The sequence below is a fragment of the Copidosoma floridanum genome, unplaced genomic scaffold (genome assembly GCF_036245765.1).
Source record: "Copidosoma floridanum isolate Cflo_tuat_1 unplaced genomic scaffold, Cflo_Japanese_pri ptg000019l, whole genome shotgun sequence".
Classification (NCBI taxonomy): domain Eukaryota; kingdom Metazoa; phylum Arthropoda; class Insecta; order Hymenoptera; family Encyrtidae; genus Copidosoma; species Copidosoma floridanum.
In genome coordinates this window covers 10,974,402-10,988,194 of record NW_028321896.1, presented here as the reverse complement: position 1 = coordinate 10,988,194, position 13,793 = coordinate 10,974,402, and the positions used below count along the sequence as shown (strand labels likewise).

General features: G+C 36.9%; 1 protein-coding gene across 1 annotated transcript; it reads right to left on the bottom strand.

Moving 5' to 3' along the window:
* Positions 1–32: 32 nt before the first annotated feature.
* On the bottom strand, positions 33–13,433 carry Myo31DF (Unconventional myosin ID). Its single transcript, XM_014360111.2, has 16 exons — positions 12,808–13,433; positions 12,345–12,478; positions 5,254–5,360; positions 4,907–5,102; positions 4,339–4,558; positions 4,046–4,261; positions 3,754–3,957; positions 3,473–3,668; positions 3,231–3,400; positions 2,899–3,159; positions 2,567–2,811; positions 2,334–2,496; positions 1,521–1,853; positions 1,249–1,439; positions 932–1,180; positions 33–857 (listed from the first exon to the last, which is right to left on the bottom strand). Exons 2-16 carry the CDS (start codon positions 12,431–12,433, stop codon positions 644–646), a joined length of 3,054 nt encoding a protein of 1,017 aa, XP_014215597.2. The 5' UTR covers positions 12,434–12,478; positions 12,808–13,433; the 3' UTR covers positions 33–643.
* Between the last annotated feature and the right edge of the window lie 360 nt (positions 13,434–13,793).

The window sequence follows — 13,793 nt, the reverse complement described above, 5'->3', positions numbered from 1 at the left end:
GGCACAGATATTTGCAGGAATGCATTCAAATGTTTAAAATCAATTGAAATGAAGTGTTTATTACTTATTAAAATAATTTTCTAAGTAAGTACTTTATCAGCAAGTATAAATCTTTTTTTTTTTTTTTTTTTTTTTTTTTAAACACATGTACACAATTCAACTTGGTAACGTTGATAAAACCGAAATCGATCAATATTTTCAAGTTGAACTTTCATTTCTTCAACCAACTTTCTCTCACATAACTGCACCAGTAGTGATCATAAGCGTAACGTATCTTAAAATTACACAAAATATAAATACTTAACCAAAGTGTTTCATAAAATTTTGTTTAACAATTCATTATAACAATTAATCTTTTTCTATGAAAAATTGCGACAAAATATTTTTTTACACATAAGCAAAGATATATCTGTCAATAACGAAATTCTAATTTTGAGTTTTCAAGTATTTCTAAGGTACAACATCGTGTATTAAAATTGAAAATTATTTTTAAAACCTATACAGCCCTAGAAGCTGATTTCATGTATCAAGTACAGGAAGGATATTCCTCAATATATAGCTTTAAAAACTCTTAATAGAAAAATATTGAATTTGATATTATTATATACAAAATTAGATATTGTTGATTTGAAGAAGCTTAAAATTAACTCTCAGTTTTAATCTTCATTCTATTGTTGGCACTATTTTGTATTATATCTACTGATGGTGGTATAGCATAAACGATATTTTCACCAACTTTTTTGAATGTTGGTTCCAATACATCAGGCATTACTTCAATTTGCAAGAATTTTCTCTTATTTCCAAGCATACACTTGAACTTTACGTCAACTGTTACTACTAGGTCCATCTTTCGTAATCTAAAAATATAAAAGCAAAAAGTGAGATAAAAATTTACCGCTAGTGTATAAATTGTCAATTTTGTTGTACGTACTGATAATACGCATTATTTAATATGCCAACAAGCTCGCCGACTCTATCTTCCGTCGCCTCGATTGAAATAATAAAGTCGTTTCCATAATTAGAATGAATTATGATGAGTTGATCCTTTCCTGGCGAAACACTAAGGCCAGTGATTTCCGAAATATTCATGACTTTTTTCATATTTTTAAACTTTGAACTCTCCAGTTTGTACAGAGCTTGTTCTGTCACGATCATAACACGATCTGCCGGCTTGTTGTGTCTGAAATCATTCAAAAAAATAAGTCCATTGGTTTTTCAGTTCAGATATCGTTCGTTGATTTGACATACTTATTTGTTTTCTTGATAAAAGCACTAAACAGTATCTTTCTAAAGTGATCGGTATTTTTAATGTTGTTTGTTGACGCATTGAAAACATCGTAATGATTATTCTCTGAAAATTGTGAAAGATAGTTTCCAACCCACTTTCTGTCTTGTCCATAATAAGGACGTTTTGAGCGTAATACTGATGCTGCAGACATCTGCATGAAAAAAAAAAAGAAAAAATTTTACTCAAACTATTAGTAATTTTACTCAATTGTCTACTTGGTCTAAAAAAATACCTTCAAACGTAGCTGTGGCCAGTCTTCTTTGGGTATCTTTCTAAGTATCATCCAACTGTACCATCTCACAAACATCATCCTTAACATAGGGACAATCGATCTTACCGCATAATTATCTTTAGGCCATGTCAAACGTTTGCCGTAGTCGCGCATGTTTGGCGCATCCTTGAACGTGTCTCTGAGCGCGTTAATGTAAGACCGTCGCTTTGATTGTCGATAATAAAGTGCAATGATGTAGGCGGCCTTCAGTCGTCTAAAGTATCTACGAGCCATGAATCCTCGTGCCATTTTTTGAATCAGTACTACAATACCCGGAATCATATCACTTCGAGCCTACAAAACAAAAGGTTTTTGTACTATTTCATGGATACAATAAATTTTGGTTAAGTGCGAGATACTCAGCATGCCTTTCATTCATTTACAGAAAGACTGATTTTTAAAATTTATAAACACTGAAATGCATGATGTCATGTTAGAAAAACAAAATCTCGTCATGCAAAAAAATATCTGGAATTTTGTAGTTATTACACTCAAATGATATACAACGTCAGTTTTAAAATACTTATCAAGACAGTACAGTACTTTTTTATTCATACATTCGTTTATGTGGATTTCAGTCAGCAATAAAGTAGATGCAATTAAATGTGTGCAATTAAATGTGTGAATACAGTTATTAAGGGGGATACTTTATATGGACATGCGATATTTAAATTTACCCAATAATTATTGTCGATATTACACCTAAGGCTCAAGTAATTTATCGTTATTAATGATGGTTTTCTGGTTGTTTATAAATAAATTCTTGATAATTACCTTCTCCAGAGCGAAGAGAGTACCTGGAGAGCGGATGAAAATTTTCGTGTGTCCATACTGTACATCATTGGAGAAACCTTTTTCATCCATCATCATTTTAACGCCATCTTGATCGCTTCCTCCTCTATAATTGGGCCAGGTGTACTCGGAAATCATTTTGTACCTACAGAATTTAATAATTGAATGATACATTGACCAGCAAAAATAGAAAAGATAAATGTCGTGATGCTTACCGTTTCAAAAATTTGTCGTAACGTTGTCTGTATGCAAAACCAGCTCGTCTAACCAATATATTTTCCACAAGCCCCAAGTAACGAACTTGGTGCGTTACTCTTTCTTCGTCGAAAACAACTGGAGACTTGACTTCATTAGGCTTAATACACCGCACATAAAACGGTTCTTTATTAGTCAATTTTTCTATAAGCGCAAACATCGAGTTACGAAAGAGTATTCCAGCCGTAAGAGGACGTTTTGTTGTCTGAAAAATTCAAATTTTTTTTCAAACAATGTGAATAGAAAAATAAAATTTTTTAGTTAAAAAGAAAAAAACTCATAAATACCGTACCTTTGTGATATCCTGAGCACCTTCAGGCCACATACCTTTAATTACGGAATTATCACTTTTGAACAACAAACGCTTAAAATCTTGGAACAGTGTATCTTTGTTCTTATCTAAGAAACCATTTATGTTGTAAACTACGTCACCGGCATAGTGAAATATTTTGAATTGAGTTTTGTGCGCCAGGTCTTTATGCGTAGGCTTCAGTTGACGAGACGTGTAATGCTGGTGACCAACCAACTTTTTATCCATAGCCTCAAGTAGCATCTGAATGGAACAGAGAGTCAATATTATTCAAAACATTTGTTATGAAAATCACGCAAATGTTCAGTACTCACTTCGTCCGTCACTTTGCCAACATTGAGACAGGCCTCGTCCATAATAGACAATATTCCCTTGTGATTTTGCTCAACAAGGTTGCAAATTATTTGATTATTAAAGTACTCGATGTGCTCCCAGGCTATACCTTCATTTTTGTACTCTTCTTGCTCTTGTTTCAACACCAATTCTACGTAAAGACAATTTAATAAATTAATTCGATGGCAGATGATTTCTTACAGCATATTAAATCATCAATTACCTATAAAAAGCTGCTGTAACTTTTCGTTGCAATAATTAATGCAAAACTGCTCGAAGCTGTTACTATCAAAAATTTCGAAACCATAAATATCTAGGACGCCAATTAGCGTCCTGTACCTTTTGTAAGACTTATTAGTAACGTTGATTGTACTGTTTATGCGTTGTACTATCCAAGTGAACAGTTTGTCGTACGCAGCCTGAAACGGTTAAAAATGTGTGATCATTTTTGTTTTCCTCCGAGCAATTTGCCAGCGTCGACAAAGGGCGAGAAGCTGTAAATACCTTGGCCAAGGCATCTCTGCTGTACTCCGCTTCTACCAAAGTATGCGTGTGTTGCACGACATCGCCGCCGGCAGCGATGGTCCTTTGAGTTAGAGCGGCGCTCAGCTCGGCCGGGCTCACGGATAATAAGTGAGCGGCGTCTTTTAGCGCCTTGTCATTTGCGATTACGACTTTGTCTTCGTCAAGGGAGAATGTGACGTTACCCTGAAATTCATGTGTTTTTTTGTAACTAAACGCTCTTTTGCCGCATACAACTTTTCGAGCTGTCACATATGATGAATGAATTATTTACCAAATGCAGCACACTGGCAACAACGTTCCATATGGTCGTCGTTTCTATTTGCGTGAATCCAAGCGTCGACATGGCCCTGACAACATCTTTGTAATTGCTCTTATCGTCGGAATTCGTTAAATGTTTGTCCACACCCTTTTTGATGTAGTTGTATTGCGAGGGATCCCGAACCAAGCGCATCGACCTCAAGTCAGTTTCGTTGCAACCGTGGATCAACTGGAAGAAAAAGTGCGAGTTCAATTGTCATTTCTACATTTTTAGAAATCATCCCAAATTTTTGTGTTAAATCTTACGTGATAAAAACTGTGGAAATTCCTCTCGCCTTCCTGTTGGTAAACGACCCTAGACTTTTCCAGGAGATAATTCGTAACGTGTCCACCGATGGGGTCGCCTTTGAAGTCAAAATTAATGTCCATGTACTTGCCGAACCGCGATGAATTGTCGTTCCTGTTGGTCTTGGCGTTCCCAAATGATTCCAGAATCGAATTCGACTGGATCAGAATATTTTTCACCCTGAAACATCGATCTCATTTTTACAACCCATACGTCATCCTCTATTTTTCTCAAATGTACTGCACAGCAGGTAAGTACAAAACGAAAAAATTATCGTTGGAAAAAAAGCCTTGTATCCCCCCCGAGTTCTATTCTACCTGCGACAAAACACTCGAGCGAGCAAACTCGTTATCGCGCATTGAATGTAACCATCGAGCTCTGATAAAAGCGCGTGAGCCAACGTCCTTGGTTGAGCGACGATGGACAAAAAATAATTTTTTCATTTTGTTTGTTTTCCCATTACTTTTACGAAAAGAAGAAGAAGAAAAAGAAAAAAAAGTATTAAACATCGTGGATTGCGTGGCACACCTTTCGATCTCCTGTTGGCCGTCGAGGTTCGTGACCGCGGCGATGTACTTCATGATGATTTTACTGGCCTCGGTCTTGCCGGAGCCCGACTCGCCGCTAATCACGATGCACGTGTCCCGGCCCTGCTGCTTCATCTCCTTGTGGACCGCGTCCGCGATCGCGAATATGTGCGGCGGGTTCTCGAACAGTTCTCTGTCTGCGATGGAACAAGTGACAATTTTATACCCTAGCCTTTGTATGAATTATTATTTGCATGGTAATCCAATTAAAATAATATTCACGTGCATTCAAGAGGAAGAAAAACAAAAGAAAAAAGAAAAATTAAAAACTCGACAGGTATCTTATACCTTTGTACTTTTCCACATACTCCGGACTGTAAATGTTTGTACTTCTGTACGGATTGACGCTGACGCATACTTCACCGATGTAGGAGTATATTTTGCCTCCATTGAATCTGAAAGGAGAAGGAAAAAAAAAAAAAAAAGAAAAAGAAAACCATCGTTAACGAAATTTCACACAATACATGGTTTAATCAGATTACACGACGGTCTTATCACGATCGGCGCATACCCGTGCAGCAAGGGTCTATAGATGTCTACCCTGGATAAGCCAGTTTATCGGAATCGGCAAAAAAAATTTTTTTTTTTTCATCTTCATCGATTTGTGAATTGCTTCATAGCGACATGGCGATAATACAATCTTCACACGAAAAAACAGTGCGACTTTTGTGTGTGTATGTCACGAGTTTTCACAATCGGCTTATCTTTACACTTATACGTGTACAAAAAATGTAGTCTTGTGTATAATGCCAGTACGTGCATTTGTAATTGTTGAAGAAAAAGAAAAAAAAAGTATCTTTTATTAGGTATCAAAATTATTTTTCGTTTTCCGGAATGTATTATTTTAACATTATGTACACATCAGATAAAGTAGTGCGCGTTACACTTTGATGCGATACAATATATAAAATAAAACTTGATCCAAAGCTATTAATTGAGTTTTAAATTCCTTAACTTTAATAATGTTGGAACGCTTATTGGATAATACATATAAAAAAAAAAAAAAAAAAAAAAAAAAAAAAGGATCAAAAAATGTCTAACGATGTCAAAAGTCGTAATCACCCAACCCATTATGTACTGATTTTACTGGGACAAAAAAAAACACAGCCCCTTCCAACCCATTATATGTTATTATCGCGTTCATCATCCGTAGACGAGAAACACATAGACCAAAAGGCAACTCGTTTTTTTAACGATTTTTCCGCAAAAAGTGCAGCAAACCTTACAACCCCACCACATAATAAATATGTGATCGGTAACAACTGTAAAGCGAGCATCTGCGTCCGACCGTTTGTTAAACGCACGTACTACTTAAATACACACCATACCGTATAACAATATGGTCTTGACCGGCACTTGAAGTAAGTATACACGTAAAACGAGGCGCGCGAAAAATCAACGCCCACGCGATTCTCGCTAATCATCTCGGAATCCATCTCTCCTTTTGGTCATACGTACAACATCACGCATGAGCCGCTCTCTCTTCAAGTTAAGTGTATTCTAGATAATAATATGTTTCGCCGATCGCGCATAAGCAGGAGAGAGAAAACGCGTGCGGGTATATTACAAAAGGCAGCCAAAGCGCGCATCAACTGTAAGTACATCGGAGTTCACCGCACTGCGTATATAAATATATGTTTGGATGTGTGCATACATAACACATATATACATGTATACATTAAGTAAGTAGTAGGTATATATAACATATTGCGAGTAAAAGGCGAAAGTTGCCCGCAATGGGTACATTGTGTACATATACCTGCAGGTATGAACAAAAAATCGCAATGCAGGCTCGTTTAGGTGCACGAATGAAAGTAAATAAGTGCATCGATGAAAAATCGGCAAAAAAAAAACAATAAGGCATGTTTACGCGATTTGTGATAAACACATGAAAACAAAAAAGACGCGCCTGCTGACGATCGGCATTCCGAGGATATTGTAGTCTTATAGTGCATTTGCGATGTATACCTACTCATAAATAAAGGCATGAGTCAATGGCCTATGCAGGGTGATGGCTGTCGCAAGTGTCGCAAATGGCACTCGAGCCGTATTATGATGACGCTACACCGCATATATCATCGCGACTGTTGAAGCCTCGCGCCGTGACCGGAATCCCTCATTTCGAGTATATAGTCCGAATACCGATCTTATACGTACAGTATAAAAGTCATAGCGTGCACATAGTGCCGAGCCGATCGGGCCAGCTCGTTTATTTAAACATTTGAGCTATAAGTATATAAGGTATCTGATATCTATACTCTATATACATCTTCAGGTGAGGCTTGTCACGCGTAGAAATGGTTTCAAGTTAAATCGGTTCTTTGTGTGTATTTGTAATTTATCAGTTTTTTTTAACGTAAGTCACAACAGTTGAAAAAAAAAAAAACAACTTTCTCCACTTGCAGTGAGCATTACCCAACGTTAATTATAGAATCCATATGAAAAGACGACTTTACAGGACGCAACATAATCTCTAATGGGTACGTGTTACACAAGAATCAACTGCACTTTACTTGTGAAAAGTAACACTCCTACGGGTTGTGCTTGGATCGTAATCTCAACTAAAGTGTACTGCAGTGCATAAATACTATGTGTTTTATGTTAAACAGACATCACGATTATTTATCGGTATTTTTGTTGTATGGCGTATGATGTGCCATGTCGTCTGTCCCCTTAAAGTGCACTCTCCAACAATTACACACAAACGGGAGTACATAACGTGTTATAGGTACGCCTGTAATGCAGGCTCTTTTATATAAATTGCTCGCAGCGTCACACGACGTACATATAGTACGTAAACGTCCGTACAGACTAGCGGAAGGGAAAAAGCTCTATGGTTTGTCGCGCCTTTTGTGCGCGTTACTTTTTTTTTCCCCCATTATGTATTTTTTTTTTTTTTTTTTTTTTTTTTTTTTTTTTTTTTTTTTTTTTCCGTGTACTTTCATGGGGGTATACACATTTACAATGGCCGCGCGAACCGTTTGCTGCTGCGGTACTTGTGTACCTGCTTACTTTGTTTTTCTCTTCCTTTCTCCGCTTTTTAAAAAGCGAAAAGATGACGTTTGGAGATAAAGCAACAAAACACATCAAAGAACACCAAAGAGTCACATTCCTCGTAATAACAGGCAAAAAAAAGTACTACTCTCCGTTCATTTTTTTTTTTTTTTTTTTTTTTTTTAGGCTTTATTGTTTTTCCCGTACATACGCGCCTCGAGATCATATGAAGAACGAAGAGTAAAGGATGATGGAGCAAAAACAGAAAAGGTGAAGTAAATTAGGCGCGCGTGTTATTTGGAGTGAAAATCAACAGCACGGATAAGCTTTGCCGCGCGCAATGACAACACAGCAGCATTACTAGAAAGAACCGTCTTACGACATCGCATTAAGTACTACTGTAACATTTTGTCGAGAATTTCTTGACGTATAAAAGTATATGTGTATAACCCACTGAAGCGCTGTTTGGCCGGCAAATTGCGCTAAATACAAGGGTACGGCACCGAGGAGCTTTATGCATTATTCATGCGATACTGGAGCAACAGGGACAATGACTGTGTCTACGCGTAATATGTACATCACGCTGTGTGGGTATATATATATTATATGTGTGTAAAAGTTGGTGCAATTGATTTAATTCAAATAGAGAATTGTAAAATTATTGGGAAGCGCACAATTTTTCGTTATCAAACTGTACGAATTTTAGTAAGATTAAAAGTGGAGTTTAACGTGGCAATCGTTAATAATTGAACTCTCGGTGTATATTGTAGATGACATAGACGATATAACGTCGGTCTGCGTTGACAATCCACGTGCAATGGCTTTGCTTCAGTTTGAAAATTTTCTTTGCTCTGTATATTTAGATATTTCAAACGATTTGTATAACTTAATATTTATCATTAAAAATTACGAGGAAAGAAAATCAAATGCTTTTTTTCCGCAACTCCAAGATCTTTCAAGTTTTTTTTTTTTTTTTTTTTTTTTTTTTTGTTATTCGAAATCACGAGTAAGATGTATCTTGCTAATCTTTTGACGTCAATAGATTTCTTCTTATTTTTATAATTTTTAAAATTGCCCGTCGATCGATAAACAACAAAAAAAAGGCCTTATCGTTTTATTACTACTATCTTATCTTTAATTATCTAACAATTGGTAATTTTCTTCAACAATCGTACTTATACATGTAAATCATGTATAAATAAATAAAAAAGAAAAAAAAAAAAGTGACATAGTTAAAGTTTGGTGTGTGATTTTAATGTTTTTGAAAAACGATCAGCCAACAGATTTAGAAATGACTTGAATCATGGTTACATTAATAGAAAATAGTAAGTCGATGACATCAGCTGTTTGTCATTGTTATTTAGATGAGAGAACACATGATATGAAAACCGCTTTCGAGTTACAATCGCTATGAAATACATGAGATTTTTCATCGTAATTTAACACCCATTGATGTGACAAAATGAAACTAATGTGTTATTTTTTATTCTTTACAACATATGTGTAGCTTACACACGAGCAATCGAATGAAAACTTTCAAGTTCAACGATCAAATATCATTGGGAACGAGAGGGGGGTGGGGGAGGGCAAAGTACTATGATATTCAATACACCTGCGTATCAATTGTCCAACTCATTAAACTCCATTATTATTATTATCGACGTCATCACTGGAGCGTAACTGCAGTATCTCGCTCTGTTAACACCAATTATTGTCTGTGCCTACAATATACTTACACGTGAACTCTCGATGCAATATTTTTACAATCAATCGGTACATCTAGCACCAGCTTGGCATTTAACAAAAGAATACTTATTACAACAGAAAACACAGCAGCCTTTGTAGGTCGACCATTGGCATTGTCACACTTGATGTATGTACACATGCGATGATGCGTGTGCTGCATGGGTAAGAAGTGACATCATGTTACAGGGACTGACTCACGAGACTTTTGCCTCGCGAGGGAAAGGGGAAAAAAAAACGATAATGATAGTGACGACAGAAGCGTACACGCTTGGAATACCTTACAGATATACATATGTATGGGTCATACACTTGAAATAATGTTTATGCACATAATATATAGTGTACACGAATGGCATATCGAACGAGGAGTGGGGCGGTGACGTCTTTCCAAAAATAGAGGAAGGTCAAAAAAGTTTGATGGAGAACAGCTGCTGCTACTATTTGCCACGATATAGACACATCGATTGGGTTACAAGCACCTGTATAGCTACAACATAATAATACATTGCGAATTTTTTTTTTCTTTTTTTCGTAACATCGGTAAGTGTGCACCGTCTGTGAATGTTTGTTTTCTTAGTTTGCCGAACAGAAAAAAAAAGGATTTAGAACAGCCTTAAAATCTTGAATGAATGGCATTCACCATCTGAGCTGTTGTGTTATATTGATTGTTAAACATTATTGTTTGCGACCTGATGTTGATTGTAGCGCTATAAGTGCATGCACATTCAATTGGTATGTATACATGTATGTAATAGGAAACGCGATAATCAAGTTTAGATGGGAGCAAATTTTAACATCAACATATAAGGCGTGGTGGCGGTGGTGGTTATAGCTACATATGAAAACACAAGAGATTAGAGAGAAAGCGAGCTTGCGCGTATAGTTATACAGCAAAGTATGATTGTTGTTCTCTCGGCGAACGTGATTTATTAGACTCGAGTGAGTAATTTGAGCGCTTGGCAGGTTTCTCGTGGTTTTTTTCTTTTTTTTTTTTTTTTTTTTTCACGATAGACAAGTGAATTTTCTTGCTATCATTGATCGAATCTTCGATAAAGTAACTGTTGTCCATACCTAATTAATTTACATACATCTAATAGAATGATTTACGTTTACAAAACATTGTACTCAAGCACAACAAACGTGAAACGACCGCAAAACAAAAAAACGCCTTCGATCACAGCAATGAAACAGCGAAACCAATTGCGTGCAATTCGCTTGGGAGGTAAAATAAAATCAGGGAAGTGTAGGGATCGCAAATCAATTTTCTGCCAATTAACTCATTGGGCTTTGCCGGAGGTCTGAGAACTCTAGTGTAAAAAAGCACATTGAAATCCACCTCCTTAAATCAATAGCGTTAGAGCAGCTACGATTCTCTGATTCATAATACTATATATTTGACTTCTTTCTTTGATTAGGCACGGTTTTACGAGATGAATCATTGGTTTTTTTTTTTTTTCATTTCCTCTATTTTTTCATATGAAACTTGTCTCATTGCGCTTTATTTTCTTATTCCCGATTAGCTAACGCGATTGTTTTTAGTGATGATTAACTCAATACTTTCATTATTATAAATATAACACTTTCAAACAGGTCACTGAGTATAAATAGTTTACTTTATACTTGGAAGAATTTATCGGAATTTATGATACTTAACGTGAACGATTATAAATCGGTATTCATTCTTCTTTTTTTTAACGAGAAGTAAATGTATGATAATTATGATTGTGAGAACACGAATTTATAAGAGATAAGTGGTTACAGGTTATCAATAATGTAAGGTCTTTCGAAATAAGAAGCCACGAATGCCAATTTCTGTTTTTTCTTGGTCGGAAGCAATTCGTTTACTCGGTTTCAAGTATAGCTGATAATGTGGATTCCTCCGTAAGCTGTACAACATTTCGCGATTATCGATACTTGCATTGAAGATAAAAGAACATGACGCGCTTCTATTTTCGAGACACACGTAATATACATGATTATTAACTGTACAAGACCACGCCCTGCCCCAAAAATCAATAAAACAAATATAAAATTGTGCTTAATGAAAATGTGCGTGGTGTAAGCGATAGTCACATCAAAACTTGTGAAAGTTTCAAGGGTTTGCTGCTAAGTAATTAGAAGAAAGATTGTAAATTTGAGAAATGTCGATCATGTAATTATTTTACAGATTTTGTCGGAGATTGTTTCAAGTGTAAACATTAAAAATCGCAACAACCTGTTCATATAACTGAATGACAGTGTTCATCTTTCATAAAAAATATGACACGACATGCGTCCCATCTCAACAAGATCGGATAAATAAAATATATACAGGTACTAGCAACTATACAAACAACAAAAAAGCCGCACGTGCATGTTTTGGTTAAATGCGTCGGCGTTACCCACCCACACGTATACCATATACATATGTATATACACCTGTATGTGCACGCGAACTGTTTTGTTGCCCTTTTCATCCCCACACAACGCACGCTTCCACCTGTCAATTATCGAGATAAAAACAAACAATAGAAGCACATCCCTTTTAGCCTCCAGTTCTTTAACTTTCCCACAATGTGCTCCACTCGACAATTAGTGCACCTGGGTACAACGACCACAAAGAATAGAACAATAAATTGCATTCCCAGGACGATATTTACCTGATCCGTAGATTCTCAACCACCTTTGGGAGGGTTATCTCGTTGAGGAGGACAAAGTCCCCGATGCCGACGTCTTCGTGCGCCGCCATCCTGGTGCCGCTACGTTCACCTCTGGCAGTTGGACAACCTGCTGGCTAATTAGTTGCGTTGTACAGTTATTTCTCTGCTTTTAAACTATTAACAATTCGTCGAACTTTATTTTCCTTTTTTATCGCGGGAAATTCCAAGCACGCGATAACATACACACGCACAGAATATATATATATATGTGTGTGTGTGCCTACGTATAGAACACAGCAGACGACCGGAGAGGAACTTTAAAGTTTTAAAGTTTCAATTACAACGAAGACAACACTGCAGGAGTATACTTATATTTGTAAACAGACACATATGATATGTATATATATGTACACACGCGGTAAGTAACAATAAATAACCAGATTTGTAGAAGAGCAGTAGGTACCTTCTTCTTACACTTCCACTGTATAGGAGAGCAGCAGCTGTCACCTTCGTTTTTACCTCGAGACTCTCGGGAGATAACAGATAGCAGTTTGCAGTGAAAAAAAAAAAGAATAATAATCACAAAAGAAGAAGGTTAAGTCAAGAGCCTTGGAGGCGCCGACTGCTTAAAGCCGCGTCGACTTCGTGAGCACGACTGCAGCGGCCGCTCTCTGCGCTCCGCATCAGGCGGCACGACACGACACAACGGCTCGAGTATCTCTCCCCCGCACCTTATAGTGCATGTAACACACACACATAAACGAAACGCATAACAAAACCAAGTAACAACCACCACTGCGGCACTGTCGGCACACGAGAGGAACGTGTTCAGGAATGACTCATCCCGTGGATGCTTATAAACTCATGCCTTCTTCTTATTCGTTACCATCCCTCTCTTCTCTTTGCTCGCCTATACACTCAATACATTTCAAATTTTTCACTTTGCGCTAAAAAAACACTGATGCTCGGATGCCTCTCACTTTTTTCGCGTTGACCTCGCGGCTGTCGCGTTGAGTTACTTTTTTTTTTTTGGAGGGGCAAGACTTTTTCCTTTTTCTTCCTGCCCTTTCCTTTCTCCAAATGTAATACTGTCCAACTGTCCTCGATACCTATACTTGTACTTACCTAATAAAAAATGGTCGGTTGAACAGGTTTCAGTTTTCAATTTTGTGCTCGTGCCAAAAAAAGGTATAGGGTTATCTAGGGATATCTAGGGACAGCGCTTCTAGGGGAATCTAGGAGACGACGCGAACAAACCCAATGGCGGGAGAATGGATTGAAATTTGAATTTGAACAAAATTCAACCACGAGTTTGGGAAAGACCAGCACATGTAGTTTTTAGGAGCTGAGGTGCAAACACCTTTTAAGTACATATATTTAATGAACAATATATTAGTGATAAACAGTTTTTGAGGAAATACCTCGGTAAATAGAGCTATCGTGGATGGT